General features: G+C 37.8%; 4 protein-coding genes across 6 annotated transcripts; 2 read left to right on the top strand and 2 right to left on the bottom strand.

Annotated features, from left to right (window-relative positions):
* Positions 1 to 1,857: 1,857 nt before the first annotated feature.
* On the bottom strand, positions 1,858 to 15,045 carry LOC117293072 (actin-related protein 2/3 complex subunit 1A-like). Its single transcript, XM_033775284.1, has 12 exons — positions 14,944 to 15,045; positions 12,868 to 12,979; positions 12,212 to 12,297; positions 11,254 to 11,319; positions 10,679 to 10,787; positions 9,986 to 10,055; positions 9,115 to 9,222; positions 7,168 to 7,271; positions 6,095 to 6,279; positions 4,543 to 4,646; positions 3,092 to 3,178; positions 1,858 to 2,111 (listed from the first exon to the last, which is right to left on the bottom strand). Exons 2-12 carry the CDS (start codon positions 12,938 to 12,940, stop codon positions 1,985 to 1,987), a joined length of 1,119 nt encoding a protein of 372 aa, XP_033631175.1. The 5' UTR covers positions 12,941 to 12,979; positions 14,944 to 15,045; the 3' UTR covers positions 1,858 to 1,984.
* A 285-nt stretch (positions 15,046 to 15,330) lies between these two features.
* Positions 15,331 to 18,727, top strand: LOC117293020 (3-mercaptopyruvate sulfurtransferase-like). Of its 3 annotated transcripts, none has more exons than XM_033775227.1 (3): positions 15,331 to 15,384; positions 16,264 to 16,868; positions 17,358 to 18,727. In XM_033775227.1, exons 2-3 carry the CDS (start codon positions 16,277 to 16,279, stop codon positions 17,654 to 17,656), a joined length of 891 nt encoding a protein of 296 aa, XP_033631118.1. In that variant the 5' UTR covers positions 15,331 to 15,384; positions 16,264 to 16,276; the 3' UTR covers positions 17,657 to 18,727. The 3 variants fall into 3 exon arrangements, with proteins under 3 accessions (XP_033631118.1, XP_033631116.1, XP_033631117.1); XM_033775225.1 differs by lacking the exon at positions 15,331 to 15,384 and adding an exon at positions 15,391 to 15,484; XM_033775226.1 differs by lacking the exon at positions 15,331 to 15,384 and adding an exon at positions 15,391 to 15,488.
* Positions 18,728 to 20,053: 1,326 nt separating this feature from the next.
* LOC117292695 (histone H2B-like) lies at positions 20,054 to 20,428 on the bottom strand. Its single transcript, XM_033774834.1, has one exon. The coding sequence runs from the start codon at positions 20,426 to 20,428 to the stop codon at positions 20,054 to 20,056; it is 375 nt and encodes a 124-aa protein (XP_033630725.1).
* A 282-nt stretch (positions 20,429 to 20,710) lies between these two features.
* LOC117292555 (histone H2A-like) lies at positions 20,711 to 21,172 on the top strand. Its single transcript, XM_033774655.1, has one exon. It carries the CDS (start codon positions 20,794 to 20,796, stop codon positions 21,169 to 21,171), a length of 378 nt encoding a protein of 125 aa, XP_033630546.1. The 5' UTR covers positions 20,711 to 20,793; the 3' UTR covers position 21,172.
* Positions 21,173 to 25,098: the final 3,926 nt, after the last annotated feature.

The following is a 25,098-nucleotide window of genomic DNA, read 5'->3' as shown; positions in this document are numbered from 1 at the left end:
CAAAAATGCATGTTACATGGCTCGACGGGCCGGGTAACATGAAAAGTGATGTACATCGGTGTACATCACCTTGATCGTTCCAAACGTTGGTCGATTTCCAGAGCTGTGTACAAAACAACTGCGCGTACGAGGGAATTGTTTCTTGTTCGTCTGCTAATTAAACAAATAGTCCGTCGTAATAATGTTTAAAGATGACAACAGAACTTCGAGAAGAGGAATAACAATTTTACAAAGGTATAACAAAACAATTGTTGCACGCTGTGACTGGGGTCCATTGGTTTTGTACACCCTCGAGGGTAAATGGCACCCTCGGCTTCGCCTTGGGTTCCATTTTCCCCCTCGAGTGTACAAAACGACATGGACCCCCGTCACAGCATGCAACAATTGTATAATGTCATCACAGTTGGAGGTTAACAGAAGATAATGCCCTCGGTGTACGTGCCATTCGTGGTACAAGCAATAGTTTTGGACCATACCATGTAATAAAATTGGGTAGTCTTTGTATTGCTTTATACTTGGTTGAATAAAGACTGTTTAAACCAATCTGTTTTACAAGAAGCATTTTTGTTTGGATAAAAACTAAATTTTGAACACAATAACGCCTTCAGTTGTCTTTAATATTCCATTCTGTAAAAACTTAAAGTTACAGTAGACCTACTAAACCGTTTAGTGCTACTTAGCTTATAACTTCTATTAAACTTCAATTAGATCAAGATTATCACAAAGAATAATTGGAATGTTTTGATGGTAAAAATGTCTCTGTGCAGGTTGAAAAAACTTTCCATAGAATCATTTAAATGGTGTTACTTTATCTGTGATACTTAAACTGGTTGGCGATTGAATGTTTTCTTCTTTTGGGCTGTGAGTGAAAGGCTAACCCTGTGTGAATTTTTGAAATTTCAGGCAATTTTTAACAAAAATGCAAGGCTTACACCTTGTGATTTTATCCGATTTCACAGGTTAAATTCTGATTGCGAAAGACATCAGCTTTGTTTAAAAAAAATTCTTTTTCACAATTCCGGCTATGCATAAGTTCAACTAAATGCACACATTAGCTACTTAAATTGGAAACTTATTTAATTTCTATATTCACCGCAAAACAGAATTAGAGGACATCGTTGGTTGACACTGAAAACAAGCACAATGCATGTACATGTATGTATGTATGCCAATGTGACAAACAGAAACATGGACCCTACAGGCGATTGCTTTTGTGATCGCACTTTGAGCCCAATAATGGACAGATCACGGATATAGCCCCCCCCCCAGTCAAACCTTTGTTTCAAACAAAAACAGAGAAAGACAATACAAATGTAAGCCAATTTTAAAGTTTCGTTTATAGTCCTTGAGATTAGGCATGCAATTTCAGGCATGAAAATATGTGCAGAATAACATCAATGTTTTATGAACTATTTTAAAAGATTCAATACCAGGACTGTGATCTACATATATACCCGAATAAAAATGATTGGGGTTAAAATACTTGATTTATAGTTATAAGTTAAATTTTTTTTTTTTTAGGATATAGACCATGTGACCTTTGTTTACAATTAGTGTGACCTTGTACATTCTTTAAGTATTCAGGCAGGCACTGTACTACACTGGTCCTATGGGAAAGTTGACATTTTGTGTCATAATTTCCACATAAAACCAAGAGTTATGAAAGTAAAAGCTGGACAAGTTTTGAGATGTGCCCCCTTTCATCATATGAAAAGTTGATCAGAATTAGACAGTGCAATCTCCATAAAATATAAGATTTCATATTTTCTTCCATTGAGCTGTGTACAAATCATGCCTGCAGGAAGTCCAGGCTCTGTGGCTCTTTTGTAAACATGTGATGTCACAGGTCACATCATCTATACTCCTTTATATAAACCCTTTAAAGGTCTATACCTGATTAAGCTTAATCTAGAGTTAGTATCTACTTTGGGGTATGCTTTCGTGCCTGAATTTAACAGGGCTCATGCAAGGTCTGGTGCCCAGACTACACACGCAATCCTGCTACAGCAGACTCCAGAGTCTTGTAGTTCCAGATGACCACCTGACCATCCACGCCAGTTGAAGTCAGTTTGGTGATGTTCTCTTTCACTCCAGTATGGATAGTAATTTGGCTGAAATAGATCAACATAACGTCCGTCGATGTCAGTTTTTTTAAACAACCGATTAATTGAAAGTTTAACATTGAGTATACTTGATGTATCAAGTTTTTCCTGTGTGCAAAATGAAGCCTAAAAACAGTTCTACATAAACCAAACACCAACAGTATTATTACTTATAGGGTTGCATATTTACCGGTTTTCAGCTTGATCCTTCGCACTTATTGTTAGTCTAAACAGTATCAAATTGCTCAGCATTTTTTTTTTATCAACGAAGAAAAGACGTGAATTACTGTTGCTGCTTTTGCTTAATAGGCGAAGAGCACGCCGCCCGGGCTCCCCACATGATGTAGACTTGACTCAAGTCCCAATCCTGTGCCATCCCCAGAAAACTATTGTTTTGTGATGCTCTGCATTCCCAAATCTGTTCCGCACGTGGGACAGGGACTTGACGATATCGCAGTTGCCCGATATGTAAATGTGTTCCTATTCTTCAACATGTTTCTGTTTCAAATAGCAAGCACCCTTCATCGGGCTTGTGAGCTACAGTGATTAATTTCACTTCTGAGGCACCCTGGGTTTCATTACCAGAAATATGTAATAATAATATGGATAGCAATGAACTTCTTGTAGCTAGCTGGACCACTTGGAGAGAACTTTCATTAGTGATTGGGTATTTCAATGGGGGACTTTTGACGACTCTAGGTGGCAGCAGACTTACCCGGTAAATCCATTGTTACCATAAGCACTTGACTTTTTAGTGCGTCCATGAAGAACCAGAAATTTGTGTATGGCTTACGGCGCATAATATGTACGCGCGGCCAATCTAGGTATTATATTTTATATCTATGGTATCCGCATGCTCAGAACTATGTAAACAATGGAAACTTATATGGCGAGTCTGCTGCGAGTGATTGCAAGTCTCCCATTGGCATTTTATCACTGGTACGGGAGAGCACTGGGAAGCTAGATAAGATTCAGTACTAAATACTTACGTGATGGAATTCTGGTGCACTGTGGTCCTAGCAGCGTCCTGCTCGGTTGTAGCCTTCTTATCAAGCTGACGGAACTTTGCCATGGCACTGAAGACAAAGCAGTCAATAGTCAACAGTCAATAGTCAACAGTCAATAGTCAAGTCAACAGTCAATAGTCAATAGTCAAACAGTCAACAGTGAATTCAAATTACACTTCCAACAAGTTATTCAAGTCAAAAAAAAAAAAAAAAATCTGCTATCTATGCGGCTCCTCCATGACAAAACAGGCCAACTCATTTAGTTTTAATATAAGATTATTTCTCGGCAAGTTGCAGGTGCTTTATACCCATTTCAAAGTTTCAAAGGCATACTATGTATGGATGTGAATATAACATGTTCTATCTCAAACTTGTTTACACTTTCACCCTTTTTTTTTTAGGACAAAACCGCGTATCTCTGTACTTTTATCAAAATGCAAACTTTTGAGTTGTTTGCCATGAAGGGGACGAATAATAATGGTTCCAGCGGTTGAGTTCCCAAAGCACTAATATTCATTAGGTTGTCAGTATTACCATGGTGATTTGTCCTGTTACTGCTTAGCAGTTAAAGGCAGTGGACACTATTGGTAACTACTCAAAATAATTATTGTCATAAAACCTTTCTTGATTACGAGTAATGGGGAGAGGTTGATGGTATAAAACATTGTGGGAAACGGCTTCCTCTGAAGTGCCATAGTTTTCGAGAAAGAAGTAATTTTCCACGAATTTGATTTCGAGACCTCAGATTTAGAACTTGAGGTCTCGAAATCAACCATCTAAACGCACACAACTTTGTGTGACAAGGGTTATTTTTCTTTCATTATTATCTCGCAACTTCGATGACCGATTGAGCTCAAATTTTCACAGGTTTGTTATTTTATGCATATGTTGAGATACACCAACTGTGAAGGCTAGTCTTTGACAATTACCAATAGTGTCCACTGCCTTTATAGTGTCCACTGCCTTTAAAGGCACTGTACACGTTTGGTAATTATTCAAAATATATATTAGCATAAAACCTTACTTGGTAACGTGCAACGGAGAGCTGATGATAGTATCAAACATTGTGAGAAATGGCTTCCTTTTGAAGTAACACAGTTTTTGAGAAAGAGGTAATTTCTCACTAAAATAACAAAAGACTTCTGACCAAAGCCTTTTATTCCTATCTAAATGCACACTATATTGTACAACAAGGGCGTTTTTTCCCATAATTTTCTTGCAACTTCAATGACCAATTGAGTCAAATATTTCACAGGCTTGTTATTTTATACATACGTTGGGATATACCAAGTGAGAATACTGGTCTTTGACAATTACCAAACGTGTTCAGTGCCTTTAAGATTGATTTCCAGTTAAGATCAATCCTAGCTCGTTGTCCTGTAAGCTGTAACTCTGGACTACAGAGACAGTTCCTGACAGAAAACCCTTATTACCTCATGTTGCCAGACTCCTTCTTGGCGACTGCTCCAAGCTTACTGACGAAGGTGATCTTGCTGGCATCATCAATATTGAAGAGATTCAACTCGCAGTCATGACCCTACAAGGTAGGAAGAGAGTATAATAACGATTATTTACAATAAACAAATCAAAATGGAAACTTTCAAAGTGCCAGTTTCTGCCAAAATGGCGCTGCTCTACACACACACACACACAAAAATGTAGCATCTAACAATAAGTGTAAAAGAGTGTAAACAAAATGCTTCTTTATGCAGATTTTGAACTGTCCTTGAAAATGTCAACTAAACTTGAAAGTTTCACAGTTTCAGGAAGAGAGTTCCAATGCCTCGGTGCAGCACTCTGAAAAGATTTTCTCCCTCATCAAGGATTTGCCATTTTCTCCTGAAGGAGTTGTTGTAGTGTAGACCGTAAGCCATTTTACCCTGGGGCATAACACAAGATCACTTAAATATGCTGGGGCATCACCTTGTAAGATCTTGAAAATAATGTGATGTGTTCTACTTTTTGCACATGGACCAATGACCAAAGTTTAATTGTATTATGTCTGACAGCACATTTCCTCTACATTCATTGATTTTAATGAATAGATCAGGTAGGATTCAACATCTAGGCCTTAAAACAAAAAGGGTTAGAACTCCTTCCTATGAACACATTTGTTGTTAATTTTTCTCGATTTGCATGCATAATATCTGGTCCTTGGTAAAAAAGTAGGAATTTTTAACTGAGTACAAGGACTGAACTAAACGTACACATGGTTTAGGCTCTAAAAGCCATTGGACACTTTCGGTATAGAAAACAAATTAAAAGTTCATAAATTTACAAATAACTTGCAGGGTTTACAGAAGGTAATGGTGAAAGACTTCTCTTGAAATATATTGTTCCATGAAATGCTTTACTTTTTGAGAAAATATTAAAATGTTACAATGTTATGACACGGCGAAACGTGCAGAAACAAGGGTGGGTTTTCCCGTTATTTTCTCCCGACTCCGATGACCGATTGAGCCTAAACTTTCACAGGTTGGTTATTTTATAGAGAAGTTGTGATACACGAAGTGTGGGCCTTGGACAATACTGTTTACCGAAAATGTCCAATGGCTTTAATAGACATTTCAGGCTAGTTATTCACAGTTTAAGTTATTTTTTTCAATGGCAATAGACAAATCGAAAAACAGACTAAGGCCGTGTCCGAATTTGCGACTTTGGCTACAGCTGCGGCTAGATCAGCGCGTCTGTCAGTGTTAAAGAATAGCAGACGCGCGCGCCCTAGCTGTAGCTGTAGCCGAAGTCGCCAATTCAGACTTGGCCTTAGATAGAAAGAATACAATGCCTGGACTTGTGACAGCAACAACTTTGACAGATGGTTTGCGTCAGATAATTCTTTTTTTAAATAAAATACTATAGATTCATCCAGATACGATGTTCACCTTGGTCCAGAATCAACTTCAGATTAAATATGGACTTCTTAGCCTGGCAAACTGTGCAAGCTTCATAAGACACAACATACCACTGATATACATGTATACTCACACCAACGACCAGGCTATTCGGTCCCGCCCACTCACAAGTCAGGAAAGGTAGCTGGCTAGCCCTGAGCAGCCCAATTTTATTATCGTTGGCAGAGTTGACAACACTGACTGTACTGTCATGGCCGACCCAAGCAAGGCGGGTTCCAGAGCTGTCAAAACTCACATCGTGCACCCAACCACCAGAGCCTAGATAACAAAGAATTATAATTTATTACCGGTTTATTTAAAGCCGGCAGATTTACCATAAAAATTAATTAGAGGAGCAAAATAATTGTACAATAGGGACATTAACAATTTAAGCAATATATTGCTTAAATTGCAATAGTGAATAGATTTGTTACAAAAACCAAAAATAAACATTATTCAGAAAATATCAATTTAAGTTTTGAAAACTCAGATCAGATCAGATCTTGTAAAAAAGAATCAGTGGAGTTGAGTTCTTACACTCTCAGTTCTTTTTAGAACTACAACACATAACACAAGAAAGGTTATTTACACGGGTTTACCGCAAGCAATACTTGTTGGAGGTTTATCATGGTTTAAGAAGATCAAAGAACTCATGTTCTGATGTTTTGATTGTTCAGAGTGCAAGTTCGGGTCTTGGCACGTAATATATTTACACTGTTAAATTTGACACCATGGGTTTTGTAACATACCAAAAAAAGACTCAAAGGGTGTTTAAAATAACACTAACTTCTGCAAAACAATTACATTTGTGTTATTTTAACAGCCTAAGATGATAATTTTGATTCCCTCTTCAGCATCTATGTGAAAGCACCTATGGTGTAAGTATTGTTTGAAGCTTTGCATGGTGTGGAGAAATAAGAAGATACAAGAAACTAAAAATAAATAGTAAACTTGCGGGTACAACCATGTGTAAATCTCTTATGAGTGAGTGTTTGCTCTGAAAAGAACCAGTTTGGTCTCTTATGGTGTCCTATGGTGTCCTTAACACCCAAGTTACTACAGTTTAGCAAAACAGGTAAAAATTGTCTTTTGGGTTTTGTCAACAATAAAAAGTTTTCAATCCAACTTTTATTCCAGCCCTTCATTCCATATGAGAGATATTCCTACCTCCAGAACTCAATTCATACATGCAGGCACCAAATGGCATCTTCTTTCCCCAGGAGTTTGGCTCTGGCTTGCCCTCAATTTCCTTGATGTAAGCTGAGAACACTCTGGTTGGAGAATAGAAACAGGGGGACAACATTACAGTGGTTGTCAGTATAAGAAATAAACTCATACTTATACAGTTTGAACAAAAATATTCAGACATCTGACCAAAATTGTACACCTCGGCTATACTCTTGTAGATAAATGAAAAATTATGAAAAGAAATAAACCATTTTCTTCTTGGTCTAGTGATGAATCTTAAATACTTGGAAGGTGTGATATTTTAGTCTTCTTCTTATCCTGTCCACCAACAAGCTAAGCATGGTTCAGCAAAAAAACGAACACGCTGCTTACAGGCACTGGACACTACTGGTAATTACTCCAAAAAACTGTTAGCATAAAACCTTACTTGGTAACAAGCAATGCAGAGCTATTGATATTACAAAACATGGTGAGAAATGGCTCCCTCTGAAGTAACTTAGTTTTTGAGAAGGAGGTAATTTCTCATTATTTATTTGGTTTGCGGTAACACCATGTGTGTATCTACTTGCCAGGTAGAGTTTGTTCTAAAAGAAATGTCTTGCTTAATTCTACTATTGCGGAGTAGATTGTTAGGGTGTTCAGGAGACTTTTCAGATCTGGGAAGAACTGTCCTGCCTATAAACTATTACCTGGGCAGAATTTCCCATTCAAATAATATAATACTTCATGCCTTTAGGCATTTGAAGACACACAAATTTGTGTAACAAGGTTTTTTTTCTTTCTTTTCACTATTCTCTCTCTTGCAACTTCGAAGACCAAATGAGTCCAAATTTTTACAGATTTATTATTTTATGCAAAATTTGGGATACACCAAGTAATACTGGTTTTAGACCATTACAAGAGGTGTTCAGTGCCTTTAACACTATCATTCAAATGTGCTTCAGCCGTGCATGCTTGCTCCAGTTGAGAGCATCTTAGCAAATGTTCCATGTATTGTGGTTTAATACCACATTCACAGGTGACATCTTGACTGTCCTGATCTCCTCACTGAGGGGGTCACTCTACAACGTCTGTACCAGTGCTAAGTTTGCTTGGTACATTTCCTATCAGCCCAGCTTGAGTGAGCTCCAGGTGGGAAGTCCTCCATTGATTAAAAGACAATGGACACTATTGGTAATTATTGTCAAAGACACGTCTTCTCACTTGGTGTATCCCAACATATGCATAAAGTAACAAACCTGTGAAAATTTGAACTCAATTGGTCGTCAAAGTTGCGAGATAACTATGAAAGAAAAAACACCCTTGTCACAGGAAGTTGTGTGCTTTCAGATGCTTGATTTCGGGACCTCATAATCTACTTCTGAGGTCTCGAAATCAAATTCATGGAAAATTACTTCTTTCTTGAAAACTCAACACTTCAGAGGGAACCGTTTCTCACAATCTTTTACACTATCAACCTCTCCCCATTACTTGTTACCGAGTAATGTTTTATGCCAATAGATATTGAGTAATTACCAATAGTGTCCACTACCTTTAAAGCCATCGAGGTGGTTAGTGGGAGATTGGCAAGCAACTCTTGCTAGCTTCTGCAAGCTTGTTAATTGGTTTACTTGACATCATCACAAATGGGAAAACTAGAGGTTTGGGCACAAGATGGCTATGTCTTTCATCTCTCGGTGATCAGTTTGAACTTTGAAAAAACATTTAAGCAGAAGGAGATCTATATAAAGTAATCCTGATATTACGAAAACATTCTGAGAAATCACTGGCTTGCCCTTTCATATCTAGTTCTTCAACATTGCGGGAAGACATCTTGACATCAAGCGAAATTGGTTGAGTTGTAGAATGCAAAATCAATCAAAATCCAACTAAAGTGTGGAAAGCATTACGCTTGATTTGTAAATCTTGTAAATTTGAGAATTTTACCTCGATTTGAAGTCAGCTGAGCCGGCAGCCAGTAGGTAGTTGTTGGGATGCCAGTCAAGGCTTGTCACGGTTGAGCGAACAGGTTTCTTGATGTGCTTGCTTACCCACCTAAATCAATCAATAAGACATATAGATCTTGTATTCAGTCATTCATTCAGGGGTGTAGTACAGGCATATTTTTGTGGGGTGGATGGAGGATTCGTTCTAGGAGGCTCCAGTGTGATGCAGGCCTGGAACTTCACGAAGGCAACGGAGGCCATGGCCTACGTTGCCCACAATCTAGGCTTTAGTGCCCTTTCAAAAGTTTCCCATAGACTTCAAGACTTTCCAATGGAAGTGCCCTTTTCAAAATGAAAGTGGCCTAGCCTTGTCAAAGATGAAATTCCATGCCTGTGATGAGATTGGATAATGATTAATGCATGTACTGAGAGGAATAAAAAAACATACTGTGAGGCGTGTTGTTGTCGACAGGATAAGAGCACTGGACTCAAACTCTAGTATTCTGATCAGCAGAGTATGGATTTGAGTTATGGTCGTGACACTTGTGTCCTTAAAGCAAGACACTTTAAACCATTACTGCTGCGTACCTGGGATGGGACTTAAAGCCCTTGGTCCCGTGTGTTGTGTAAAGAGAAGGGGGATTACCCCGTGTTCCTAGTTTGATCAGCTGCATGTTGCGCCACAGCACCTTGTAAACCCTTACATGGTGCTATGTAAAGGAATACCTCTCATACCTTGAAGGAAAAATACTGAATGCTGACGTGCTATGAGCGTCACTGGGTGACAGATTTGAGCGCTATAAGAAGCCACTATGATTATTTTTGTTCTAGAACTGTACCACACACGGCTCAAAAGCCGTTTGAGAACTTACCAGTCATTCTCCTGCTCAAAGTAGCAGACAGAGATCAAGCGGGCCCCGCTACCAACAGCAAACTTGTTCTCTGTTGAGTAACAAATAATTATTTTATGAAAGCAGACCAACCTTTTCTCTGAACGTAGAAAACACGGTTCAAACTCTTTGAGTCAGATGAAATAATACAACACACTGACGTGATTTCACATTTGAAAAAGTTACGTTCAGAGATTTAAATACACACTTAAGGTCTCAACATCCTAACGTTGTTTTTTGACTTTTTTCTTTTACATGTGGTTTTGTTGTATGATGTGAAGTCATCTTTGAGAATGCGATGATAGGTGTGGCTATCTATCTATAGTTTAAAAAGTTTCTACAAAAATTTTTAAGCCTTTAAAAAATTCAATATTTGTTTTTCAATATAATATAAGAATGTTGATAACATATTGTTTATCATTGCCTTGTCAGCCTTGTCTTGGGCAACTCCCATTTCACAGCTTTTAATTGCAACAAAGTTCTCAATACTTTGTATGGTTTGCATGAAACCTTTTTGCTTTTTTTATACAAGAAAATTATGTTTACTCTCAGAGGTTCATGAGGTTACTTTTCAATAGCTCCAGATTGAGTGTGCCATACAGACAAAGTGCACTACGGTTGTAAAAATAAATGTGGACATGTCTGGGTTATAGCCAGCTCTCTTTTTGTTGTTACCTAAAGGAGACCACTTGACACAGGTAGCAGCGCGATTGATACGCAGAATGACAAGGGTTGGTTTCCAGCCTTCACTGCCATTCAGGGTCCATACATAGGCATTACGATCCTGCCAAACAAAGAATTGGTTGAACATTTAAATACACCAAAGGCAATAATAAAACAAGTTAAAAACCAGACAAAAACATCAAAACCAAGAGGCAGCTTTATTGATCTATACCAATGGTACAGCCATATTGGTTCCCCCCATATTCAATTCAATGCTACAAAATCGAGGCTGAAAGGAAAAGGCTGGTTCCTTAATATGACAAGAATTTTAACTACAATCATCACTGAGTGTACAGTGAACCTGGCAAAGAAGATCAAACGTGGTGAGGCCATCTTGGTTTTCACATCAATGTAAAAAGAAAAACGGGGAAAATATCCCAAGTTCAAGCTCAATGTGAATGGGTTTCTTTTAATGTAATTCTTTACACTTTCTTTTTACATATTCCTTTTGTAACCAACACTTTGAGTGGCCTTTTTAGCCTTGTGATGGGCAACTTCCGTTACGAATAAAATAATAAAAATCTTACCGTGCCACACGTCACAATGCGATTACCATTGGGTGCCCAGTCAATGCTTGTCACTCGCTGAGTGTGCTGAATACAAACAGAAAGAAAACAACTATTATTCATTTTTCCCCTTGGAATTACTATAAAAAAACAGGATTACTTCAAAGCCTTGAGATAAGTGGGTGTAGAGGGTTGTTTAACAAATAGACAGTTTCGCTATTCCTATTGATGGAGAGCGCATCACGTGGGTGTGTATAAACCTTTGTTTATGACCAGTAAAAAGTGTTGAAACATGGGCATGACACACGAGCTTGCACCTGTTCTTATAAGACAGTTTCTTCATTCCTATTGGTCGAAAGCAACGGCTGAAACAGTTGTGCCACATCACGTGACACGCAGGACAAGCACAGCATTCCCTTATAAGGAGTTGTTTACCCGAGGGTGGCGGAGGGCTTTACCATTTCATAGCTGTAGGGGTGTTGTGTTGAAAGATGTTGTGTTTGGATTAAACCACTAGTTGAAAACCTCTTCACCACACATTGATTCCCTTAATAATAATAATAATACTGTATTCTTATATTAGCGTTTCATTACACACCCAATGGGGAACTCAAGAGTGCTTAGTAGTTTTTCATGCAAGGTGTACCGAGCTATTTACTCATGTGAGGGACCCTTTTTTTTTACACATAATAGTTTACAGGGTGCTGTGGTACAATATACTGCCAATGCTGACAAGGAACAGCGGGGGGACCCCTTCTCTTTATGATAAGCGCGATAAGTGCACTGGGTTTAAATGCCCTATCTGAAGGATGCAGCAAAAAATGATAGTTGTCTTGCTCAAAGTGTCACGACCTGGACTCGATCCAACACTCTGCTGATCAGAAACACCAGAGCTCTTCACTCGGAATAAAATAAAACAAGTGGCATTGATAGTATGGTACTTTCAACATTAGTTTTACATTAAGTACTTGATACAAACCTCACTCAGAGTGTGCAGTTTCTCGTACGCGGCCCCCTTCTTAGCAAAGATGTGCACTTCATGGCTGTTTGGAGAGATGGCGATTTCTAGAAACAAGAGAAAATAGAGGTATTATACAAAACACAGTACCTTAAACTTAAACTCAAGTAATAAAATACTTCAGCCCTAAAGCCTATTATAAGTCATCTGCAAGCACACACAATTAGGCAACAGGGGTGTTATTCTTTCATTATTCTCTTGAATGCAATCTTTAAAGTCATGCATTACAGGCAGTGGACACTATTGGTAATTACTCAAAATAACTATGAGCATAAAACCTTTCTCGGTACCGAGTAATGGGGGGAGGTTGATAGTATAAAACATTGTGAGAAACAGCTCCCTCTGAAGTAACGTAGTTTTCAAGATAGAAGTAATACATTCGTACACAACACACAACGGCTTTACGTCCCATCCGAAGGACGAAGCAATGGCTAAGTGTCTTGCTTTAAGGACACAAGTGTCACAGCTGGAGATTCGAACCCACATTCTGCTGATCAGAAACACCAGAGTTTGAATTCGGTGCTCTTAACCTCTGGGCCACAACACTTCCACAACTCAACTTGTTAAAGGTACATGTACTTATAATACAAGCCACACTGGACCTAAACTGCACTTACGGGTACGATCCTTGTTCCATGAATGGCAAGTGATGGGCCCAAGTTCAAAGTTAAATTTTTCGTTAGTGGCCATGTCAACAGTGTCACTCTGCAATCGGATGAAATCTAATACCTAAAACAACGAGGAAAACAATGCAATTTATAAAAGAATTTATGAATGGTAACTGGATCTTACTCCCTTCTTTCAATTTGATCTGCAGATAAATTGGCGGTCAGATGCAGGATTCTAACCATAATATTAAGATGTATGTTTGAAGCCGACATAATAAAATATTTAGGCAATACAAAAATATTATAGCCAATTTGGCAAAACAGGTCTTTAATTTAAGCCCAGTTCATACTTCCTGCGAATGCCAATGCGATACAAATTTTTACATCGCAAATTTGCACAAATAATTAGGAAGAGTAGTAGAGAATGTGCTCAACTAAGTCATGAGAACTTATGCTCAACCTCTACGAAACATTCCGGCAAAAGCCAATAAATAGTTTTTTTTTTCACCCTTCTTTATTTACTTAATAATAGTTAATTTAATCATAGAGCAAGGAACAGAAGGAGTAACAACTAGTCATGTTCAAAGGTTCCACGTGTTACCGCGCTAGCGCTAATCGGCAGAAACATGCAGGCGCTTTTCCTAGTATAAAGAACTAGGTATTATACTCTGTGGTTACGTCACAGAAAAAATACACAGATTACATTGCGTTCAAGCATCCTTCTCAACCAAACAGCATTTGGCAAGGATGATTTTAGCTGAGAATAGCGACATTTCAATGATTTCAGCACAAGAAAATACAATAGGAATCACCTCTTTGTAATATTCTCATAAAACAAACACAATATATATCAGTTGAATAATTACGGCTCTCTCAATTTTTTTAACCAAAAATATCCCACCCCGAATTGTCTAAAAGCAACAACAAAAACAACAAAAAAAATCAATTTTATATCCCTTTCAGTTTGTGTCTAATTGTGTCTACCGTTCAAATGCATTCCCCCGATACGAACACTTTTTGCAAACAATCTCAATTCGTTTTGAACGGCCGGAGACCACCGACATTCTTTTCATGATAAAAAAATAAATATTAGGCCTACATATTTCACTATTTTTCAAATCAGCAAAACCTAACCAGTGTCATAACTCATCACAGGAAAGGCCGATTTGTTTGCTTCAAAACTCAGTAGAAAGCTCTATGTCGACAGTTTCTAATGTAGCAATGTGCACATGCAACGTAGCTAACATCGTCTTCTGGGCATGCGTTGAACTTGTGTGTTGTTACTTTACCACTCCAATAATTATGAATGGAAAACGACGTGACACCAGCGACAGCAGCGAAAGGCGGTAACACACATGGGGTACAAAGAGCTCGCTGCGGTAGGAATGTGTACAGCCTTTTACAGGCGCTGCGGTTCACATCCATAGTGTTTCCACTGGAGGTGAATGCAGCACTAATCGGATTAATTGATTGATGCTGTCCGTTCTCAATTCAAGTTCGATGTTACAAAAGTTAATCAAGTTTAATATTAATAATGCTTTGCCTTCGTAAATTTAAAAATTGCAATTCATGCCGGAAAAGATTCTGTATGGCGCCACCACTTTTTCACTCGATATGAAATAATATAGTATCTAATTTACCTCAATGAGATATCCCTTTTTGAAAAAATGAGTGAAAAAGTGGTGGCGCCATACGGAAAGTTATCCTTCATGCCTAGCTAGGGCAGGCTAACTTAAATTAAAGTAATTATTAATAATAATAATATTTCAGTTCTTAATTTTAATATTTATTTACAATTACATTTAATTAAGTCGTCAAAAGTGGGTGTGGCTGGTGGCTAGGCGAGACCGAAGTACACTGTACTGGACCCGGTCCAGACTACACTACACTTCCTTCTTTTCTGAATGAAACTATCTCCATTTCTACGCCCACCCTCGGCTTCGTTCGAGCCGGCCCTCCCGTCCCGATCGTGATCCCAACTTCCGGGTTGCACTAAACAAATTATACAACACAAAACCGTCATTTGACGTTCAAAAATGTTTCAAATAAGGCGTGAGTTGATAAACTATACCAATAAGTTCTTACCTTCTGGTAAATGTGGGATTAAAGACTACTTTTATAAAGAAATTCGCGGACTCTGGTCAGTCAACACGAATTTTGTGTGAAAATCAGCACTGCAGAGGGTCGGTCTGGTTACCAGAGGTCAACGTGGTTATTTTACAAAGACAGACTGGGATCTGACTAGAGTGGACAATGTCAACACACAAAAGGGGAATGAAAATTGACCTGATATTAATTTATTCGGAATTGACAATTGCAACAGCTGTTTTGTTTTTTCTATGTATCTATTAAAGTAGATTTATAAAACAAGTTCATGGGTAAATTGTTATCAAATTTGCAAAACAAAATGTATCGAATGAAACCAACGCCGAATAACTGCTTGTTATACCTTTTACCTAATGGTACAACCCATATCTCTTTTTCACAAGAAGGTCACTGACGTCATCTGGCTCGAGGAGGAAGTAGGTAGGTTTCTTCAGGGGGACGACTTTTATCTTCTACTAAAAAGAAGGGGCTGAAAGTTTACGAGCTAAATAAAGTTCTGGTGAAGTGGGATGTATTATACGTAGGTGCGATATTCAAATAATGTGCTCTGAAAATGTCAAGCACCACACTCAATATGACTTTTTTTTCCCCTTTTTGTGAGTCGCCACATACATCATGACATGATTTTTAACAGTTTAACTTAATAAAATAAAATAAGCTTGTTTTTATTATTTTTGGAAAATATTAGTATTACACAAAAGTTTGCTTTCTTTTTCAATAGAAAGATGCAAACACATTGGGCTGATACTTTCAAGTGCAATAATGCTCGAGTCTAATTATAGATGATGCAGCATGCATCAATGGTGATTTTTTTATGTTAAATTGATGCAAGAAGATTTCAGCGTTTGGGGGAGAAATGTTGATGATATGTAGGTAGACCGAGTAACTGGGAGGGGGGTGCTCATTTTTCAGAATTTGTCATTTTTGGTAGTATGACTAATAAATGAAAAGTTACGGTGGGAAAAAATAGTACAGCAACAGTGACTCCTTTTTTCCCCGAAATTTGTCATATCAGTAGTAGGCCTATGACCGACGAAATTTATAGTGAAACATTTCAGGAAAAAAGGAGTACAGCGCCACAGCTGAGATAAGTACTGGGTGTGGGGAGGGGGGGGGGGGGGGGTAGAGGGGGAGCCGAGCCAAGTCATGTTCAAAAATGTACTTTAATAACTGTTTTGAAAGAAGAATTATTTCATTATCAATAGTGTATGCTTTCCATTTCCAGATTACAATTTTTTTTAAATATTTTACTGGAGACTCGTATTACTTTTTAAATGAACTGACACTTTTTTTTTCCAGACCATTCTTCAATATGATAAAAGTACCAACTCTAGTGTCGCCCGCTTGGATTTCAGAGCAGATCCTCTCCAAAGTGAAAAATCTCTGCATCCTTGATGTGTCTTGGCATCTTCCGATATTCAAACGGGACCAGCAGGAAGAGTACCTACAAGAACACATCCCGGGTGCCCAGTTCTTTGACATTGAGAAATGTGCAAGACCTAGTGAAGATACCCAGAAGCTCTCACACACCCTTCCTACAGCAGATTTCTTTGCTGAGTATGTTGGAAATCTTGGAATCGATAATGAGAGTCATGTGGTAGTGTATGAAAATAATGCCAAGTTTGGAGCCTTCTCAGCACCTCGTGCCTGGTGGATGTTCTGCATCTTTGGTCACGCTAAGATATCCATCATGGAAGGAGGGCTCCCTCTGTGGATCAAGGAGGGACGTGAAACAACTGATAAAATTCCTCTAACCGAACGGTCTGTGTTCCAGGCTTCATTCAATGCAGATTTATTCAAGACGTTTGGAGATGTTGAGAGAAACTTGGAAGAGAGGAAGTTTCAGGTTATGGATGCAAGGCCGGAAGGAAGATTCCAAGGCATCCAGCCAGAGCCAAGACAAGGTATTTTTCCAACTCGTACACTCTGGGCCACGGGGCAACATTTCTCTCCTCTTTCAAAAATCTCAGTTTCTGATCACCCTTTCTTCATCCTTTTTTAATTCTTTAATGTTGTCTTGGGAGGAATTTTGGAATACCATAAACCACTCATAGTCATAGTAATCCTTCAATTTGTCTCTTGTCAGCTTGTAGTATTGTACCCTGTTTGCATACGCTAAAAATTATTGCTTTTTTCTTTCATCTTTCAATCATTTTAACATGTGGCAAGGATAAAGATTATTGTGTAATTTCATTTTCATTCCAACTTCGACCTCACTTTCAACGTTGATTTTACGTGTTACCCATTACTCGTAATCAAGAAAGGTTTTATGATAATAATTATTTTGAGTAATTACCAATAGTGTCCACTGCCTTTAAATCAGATTATACCAGTGAAGTTTAAATTAATGTTTTTGTTTTTCTTGTTTTTTTTTTCTATTTCTATACATGTAGGTGTCGAGTCTGGTCACATGCCCAACTCCTTCAATGTCCCATTTACGAAGATGATGGAAGAGAAAGATGGAACATTAAAATTTAAATCCCCTGATCAACTCAAGAAGACTTTTGAAGCAGCAGGGTTGGATATGTCAAAGCCAATCACAGCATCCTGTGGGTCTGGTATTTCAGCCTGCATCTTGGCCCTTGGTGCGCATCTTGCCGGCATGGAGGGCGTGGCTGTTTTTGATGGTGCTTGGGAGGAATACTACTTGAAGATGAAGGAAATTAACCCTGAAAACATTTTGAAAGGTTGAAGAAAGAAATTGAATCAAATTTTGGTTTTTAATATTGAATTACAGCAAGGGAAGTAGAGGGTAGTTTTCAATTTCATACATCTCTTTTACTGTTTGCACAAGACTTATTTTTATGATTTTGCTGGGTTTTGTTTTACATTGTACAAATTTTAATCCAATTCCTGTTTGTGGTTAATGCATTGGGCATGTAGAGGATAGTTTAAAAATGCTAACAACTCATATCCAAAAACTTTAGTACAATAATTCATTGTATAAATTTGCCCAGTTTCTCCCCTTTGTACAAATTTGTTGTTCTACAAAGTATATTTTTTTACATAATGGATATAGGTGTTATTAAAAATAAGTGGTGGGTAGCCGTGTTAGTCGGGCAATTGCAAAGTGAAAAACAAATGTACCACTTTAAAGACTACATAGTAATAAATAAGTATCTGCATGAGCTTTCATATCAACAACTATTTCTTTCATCAGATGCATTTGAAGAAAAACAACTTCAACCAAGGTGAAGGTTTGTCCAGGACAGTCTTAACAAAGGGTGGTAATGAGTCAGTGCTGTAGTGTGACTAAAGGTCAGATTCCTATTTAGTGTTTATAGGGGACAATAAAAACTGATTTATTCTACAAAGTATTTACACAGTATATACATGTAGTGTTATTGGGGAGCAATCATGGTGGTTGTTTCTACCATGGTTCTACTAATGTGTTTTGCAAGCTGCACAAATAATAAGGGGGCCTAAGTGTGAAAAAACACTACATGTGCATCGTTAAAAATGTATGTACGTATGTGTAATTTGTACACAGTTTTTTGTCGAACTAAAAGAGAAGGAAAACAATTTGAAATCACTATCAGCTGAGAAGTTGCATGTAGACGTAGAAAGAGAAAGAGATTTAAATCTTGCTTATTCATCAACCATGGGCATGAAGAGGATGCAGTGACATGGGCATGAAGAGGATGCAGTGACAAAATTACAAATTAATTATGCAAATTTTCTCTTCCGATCGAAATAGGATGGAAAGTATAAAAATACATAATCATTGCATTAATTGAAGTGAAATAAAGTTGTTTAAACTTCATTCTTTGTTATTCTCTTGTTGATTTTGTTCAATCATTAGCATTTGAAGTTTAGAAGAAGTTTTAGGCACTGGACACCATTAGTAATTACTCAAAATAATTGTTAGCATAAAAACTTACTTGGATGCTAACAAGCAATGGGGAGCTGTTGGTAGTATCATGGAGGATTCCTCCATGGTAGTATTAAGACACTTATTTGTTGAGATCCACCAAGTGAGAAGACTGGTCTTTGACAATAAAGAATCAAAAGATGTCTTTTCCAGACTAAATGTGTAGATTGTTATAGCACAAGCACCCAGACTTTCTAATAAAAATACAACAAACTAAGTAGGCAAAGAGTGTCAAACCAAATTTGCAGAAACGAAATGCCATGGCAAGGAGTAGAGTAACAGGTAAATAGGGAAATGAAATTGCTGAAATTTTCATGATTGAACTCATCAATAATGATGATTTTTTTTAATTTTTTTTTTTTTTTTTGGGGGGGGGGGGGGGGTTGTGGAATGTGGATGACAATATCTTGGCAAGATCACTTGTTAAATCTATCTTATATTTATCTTACCAAGGCGACTTGCCAGCACCATAGTTACCAATTCTCTATTTGTGAGAAGAAATTTCAGAACAACAAACTTCTCCACAACTTCAAAAGTGAAGATTTCCCATTGACTTCCAAAGGAAAGTACTGTTTGCAAAATGAAACTGGCCGTTGGCGTTGTCAAAGATGAAAATGGTTTCAGCAAGGTGACTTTTAGCAAGGGGGTGGGATTAGAGTGAGACATGTTCCTATCTAATCTGGATAACGGTCTAATGATACTCCTTGTAGACTTTCATTAGAAGCAACATTTCATGTGCAGATTTTCTGAGACAAATAACTTATTACTGTCCACTCTAACCCCACCCTCTCTACCAACTATTATTCCCTTCAAATCGTCCTCTACACAAAGTTTGGTTGAAAAAAAATTGAAGTTCTACTTTACAACTATTTAGGTAAGGACCCATTTTATGGAAGGGGCAAGGTGTAATTGTTTTTTTAGAAACCATAGGTATTCAACCCCAACTTATTCATTGGGTGTCTGGGGCTTCTCAAAAAAGGACTGACCACATTTTTATTTTAAGTTATTTATGTAATTAATTGTAGAAAAATATTACCTCTTTTATTAATGTTGCATTGTTTCCCTATTATATTATAATTAAATTTTATAGGCCTAGTTAAATTTAACAAACAATTTTTTTAATTTTACTAGTTACGATAACAGACTTGGTTTTTATCTCTCTTTGGAAGATGTGTTGGCTCTGAGAAGAGCCGGTTTGGATGGGAACACCATGTTCGCCTATTTGGAGGTGGTGTACTTGGTGACAGCTTTGGTTCCCTCGCTGACGGCGTGCTTGGCCAGCTCACCGGGCAAGAGGAGACGGACTGCGGTCTGGACTTCACGGCTGGTGATGGTGGACTTCTTGTTGTAGTGGGCCAGACGGGAAGCCTCGGCGGCAATACGCTCGAAGATGTCGTTGACGAAGCTGTTCATGATGCTCATGGCACGGCTGGAGATGCCGGTGTCTGGGTGAACCTGCTTCATGACCTTGTAAATGTAGATGCCATAGCTTTCCTTTCTCTTTCTACGTCTTTTCTTGTTGCCACCGGACGGTGCGCCCTTGGCCTTGCCGCCGGCTTTCTTCTGTCCTTTTCCGCTGACTTTGGGAGGCATTTTCGGTATCTATTACTTTTCAGGTGACGATAAGAACGAAATAATAATGTCCAACTGAATTCCGCTGTATTTATACCATCGGCTATGCAAATTAGGGATCCTACCGAGGATCCCACAGGGTATCCTGAAGCGTTGGGTTTTCACCATTGGCCAAGCGACGCCGTGTTTTGCACACGACACCGCGAGCTACACCAAAGCGTATTTCTGATTGGTTACAAACGACGGCTTTCTATTGGTTAAACGATGAAACCTGCCGTGGATCCTCCGGAGGATCCTGCTTGGCCCTATAAAAAGGAAATGTGCACACTAAATTGTATTCACATTCTCATTCTCGTGTATTTACACTGTACAACAAAAATATCAACATGTCTGGACGTGGTAAAGGAGGAAAGGCACGAGCCAAGGCAAAGAGCCGATCTGCAAGAGCTGGACTTCAGTTCCCCGTGGGCCGTGTCCACCGTTTCCTTCGCAAGGGAAACTATGCCCAGAGAGTGGGAGCTGGTGCCCCAGTCTACTTGGCTGCCGTCATGGAGTACTTGGCCGCTGAGATCCTCGAGTTGGCCGGTAACGCCGCCCGTGACAATAAGAAGACAAGAATCAACCCCCGTCACTTGCAACTCGCCATCCGCAACGACGAAGAGTTGAACAAGCTTCTCAGTGGAGTCACCATTGCCCAAGGTGGTGTACTGCCCAACATCCAGGCCGTTCTTCTGCCCAAGAAGACCGCCAAGGCACAGAAATAGACTCCAGATGTCTTCTAAATTAATCGGCTCTTTTCAGAGCCACCAAATATTCAAAAAAGAGATTGAATCATTGTCCGTTTCTTCTGAAGTTTTTTAATCAAGTTGAAAAATAAATAATTTATTTACTGTTTGACTGTTTGTTGACGTTCGTTTATCTGTTGTTTTCATAAACTTTAATTTTTTTTTTGAGAAAAGGTTTGGTTTCAATTCAAGCTTAGTTTATTTCTATAATTTGGTCTAGATGGTAGGCCTAATTTTACCCAACAAAAACAACATTCACTTTAATGTACAACCCTTCAACCCACACAATTTAATAAAAGTACATTTTAATTGGGAAAAAATAGAATGTAGTATGAAACTAGAGTTTAAAAAACAGACTTGTAATCGGTTAATAAATGTTGCTCAACATAATATTAATTGATGAAATTATTCAAATGAAAAGGCCGGCCGATGGTAAAACATTTACTATTAGTAGGCAGACAGAAATAACTTTTAAGTTAAGTGTAAGGGACTGCACACGTATACATTACAAAAATAAGGCAATAACAAAAGCAGATGGTCATGAGAAAGTTACCAGAAATTAAAGATGCTATGTCAAATTTTTTGCCGATTCGACGAAAAAATTTTGATTTAAAATTCAAAAAGTACTTTGATGGGGGTGAAAAAGATTGAGCAACTCTTAATTACTAAAGCAAAGTGTGATGTCACAGTAACAATGGGACAACATAATTTACAGCTTTAGGTGTGGGAGGAAAATCTACACCAATCAGGTAGGGACTGAACAGTTGGAATCCACATACATGTGTACAAGGGCAAGGCTCCTGTCTGAGGTGGTAATCGAACCGGGATCCACGTCACAGAGGTGAAATTATGAGAAAGAGACCGCTGTGTTCGTATACTGTACATTGTAAATGCACATGACTGAGTCAATTGTGCATGTTGTTACTTAGATTTGAGCCTTTTTGTATGGTGGCCCTGAAGGGACACAGCATGCCGTGAATTTTTTTGCGACGTCGTGAATTTATTCACGAGAAGTCGCGAACATTTCTGCAACGTCGTCAATATTTTTGCGATTCACGACAAGTCGCGAATATTTTGGCGACGTCGCAAATTGTTTCACGACTAGTCACGATTTTTTTCACGACTAGTCGCGAACATTTTCATGACGTAGTGAATATTTCTGCGACTAGTCGCGAATATTTTTCAGTAGCTTGAGTGTGTAATTAATGTATTCACGTTGACGGCTTAGTAAGACTAAGTAAAAGCTGACTGATGCAAATCGATGGTGGGCTGTTTAAACAAAACTAACGTTAAAGGAACACGTTGCCTTGGACCAGACGAGTTGGTCTATAAAAAGCGTTTGTGTAACCAATTGTTATAAAATGCATATGATTGGAAAGATGTTTTAAAAGTAGAATACAATGATCCACACAAATTTGCCTCGAAATTGCGTGGTTTTCCTTTACTTTGCGAACTAACACGGTCGGCCAATGTGTTCAAATGTTTTTTGCTTTCAACCAGAGTAGTTTTCTTCTCTATGGCTCTCAAGAATTAACGTTAATTGACAAATATAATTGAATCCTCTTTGATTTCTTGAAGTGTAACAGATGTTTATTTTATCAACAAAATTTCTCAAAAACACATACAATAAATAATATAAAAACAGTACGATTTCTGAGAATAAAACATGAGGAAATTAATGGATTTTTTTTTAATATTATAAACAAAACTTTCCAGCTAACTTACACGTAATAAAAATATAAAAAACAGTACCAATAAAAATAGTAAAACAAAACATTAAGGTTGGTTGAAAATAAAAAGTAAGTAAAAATTAACTTACACGTGATAATAAGTAATATCAAAATCTATTCATGTAAACTCATTCACACCCCATTCAAGTGAACTTACATTTAAATTTAATTAAATACATATTAAAAAAATAAAGGAAATAAAGGACGAGAGTTGACTTGGGACCGAGTTGACTTGGGACCGAGTTGACTTGGGACCGAGTCGCGAATTTATTCACGACTAGTCGCAGAATTATTCACGACTAGTCGCAGAATTATTCACGACGTCGTGAAAATCGTCGTGAAAATCGTCGTGAAAATATTCGCGACTAGTCGTGAATAAATATACGATGTCGCAAAAATATTCACGACTGGCTGTGTCCCTTCAGGGCCACCATATTTTTGCCTTCATTTGACTTGTTGGTGGATATAGGCAACCCTATGCGTGTGCCCTGTTTGGTTTAGGGTGCAACTGTACAATTTACAACTTAACCCCATATTGTCCTACTAATAGTATACTATTGTGTCCCCCATTTCTAGTAAAAATTATCATACAAAAAACATGTGCAATATGTACATGTTATCATAATGTACATGTACATCCACGTTGTGGGGACACTGATCTCTATTATATAGGTCAGTGAGTGGGGACGATGGATAATGCATGGTACATAAACATGTACATGTACACAATACATGCCCAACAATGTTTGTACATGTACATGTATGTAAACACTGTACATGTACATACACTTGTACATCACATTATAAAGTACATGTACATGCACATTAAAAATTGTTTACATACAGTCTGCATGTAATTCTTTCATAAAGCCTGTATTAAGCACACAAATGTGCTTAGCATTAAATTTCTTCCTTAATAAAAACAGGATTACCAACCAAATTTCCATGTGATTTTTAGGATAAGCAAACAACAGCTGAATGCCAGTAACAAGCAATATGCAATAAATTAAAATTTGGTTGGTAATCTTGTTTTTACCAAGAAAGAAATTTCATGCTAAGCAATTTTTTGTGCTTACAGGCTTTATGAAATTGGGCCCAGGATATCAGTCAACAATTGTGACATATTTTGGATGGTTACCCTGGTAACCTCATTCTAATAAGCATAAATTGTTGTGCTTAGCTACTTTTTTGTTGTTGAACCTTTTTGATGTTTTCTTAAATATTGTATTGTATTCCATACCACATGTTCCAGATTTCTCTAAAATTAGGCTTAGGTTATAATTTTTGTTCTTGTGTATAATATTAATGTTATTGTTTGTATTTTAGCGCCATAAGCAACTTTTTGTGCGCTTTATAAGTTTTCATTATTATCATGGGCCAAGCTGGCCTGAAAGAAACTTGTGCAAGAAAATGTAAAGTGTGCTAATTAGGTAAGTACTATCAACGGTTGATAAAATTAATTTGCCAACTACTGAGAATTTTCCTTTACAAATCCCCCAAATGTAACGACTCAGTTGTTACAATTTTGTTTAATTACAATTCCAAATAATTGGACATGTTAATTCGACCATTTTGTTCATTGTAACTCGTGGTATTGGCTTTGAGGCTGTGTGAAAGTTTTTATAGTAGGCCTATGTGCTTCTATGGTGTTTGCCCAGCTGTGTTCTAGGAAATTGAGTATCTTTTTGATTAAATTTGTTGGAGACTTAAAACCAGATGGCACTATGGGGAAAATACTGATGTAAGGATTGCATCAGGGCCTTGGTGTAGTGACAGTTTTACTTTTTAGCCATTCAGTTCAACTGTTCTTTATTGATCTGAAACAGAGTAATGTATACATCCCTACCTACATGATGTTCACAATGAAGTTTGTATCTGGGTCTGTCATGGGGCCTTGGAAGTTTGATGTGACAATATAATATAAATGGGTGGTGGCATAAACTATTGCATAGACTATGTAATAACACAATGTAAGACAAGAGTAACTCCATGAACTCTGGGGATAAAAAATGATTGTTTGTAGGCCTAACACAACAGGGGATTGTTGGACAGTGCCTCCGACGCCCAGTGAATAATATAAAATTCAATAAGTTGTTTGTTTCGACACAACAGCCCAACCAAACAAATTTGAGACGTTTGATTTTGATCTGTAATTTATTCATTTTATTACTTACTA

Source organism: Asterias rubens, chromosome 7, assembly GCF_902459465.1.
Source record: "Asterias rubens chromosome 7, eAstRub1.3, whole genome shotgun sequence".
Lineage (NCBI taxonomy): Eukaryota > Metazoa > Echinodermata > Asteroidea > Forcipulatida > Asteriidae > Asterias > Asterias rubens.
This window is presented reverse-complemented; position numbering and strand designations above follow the sequence as displayed.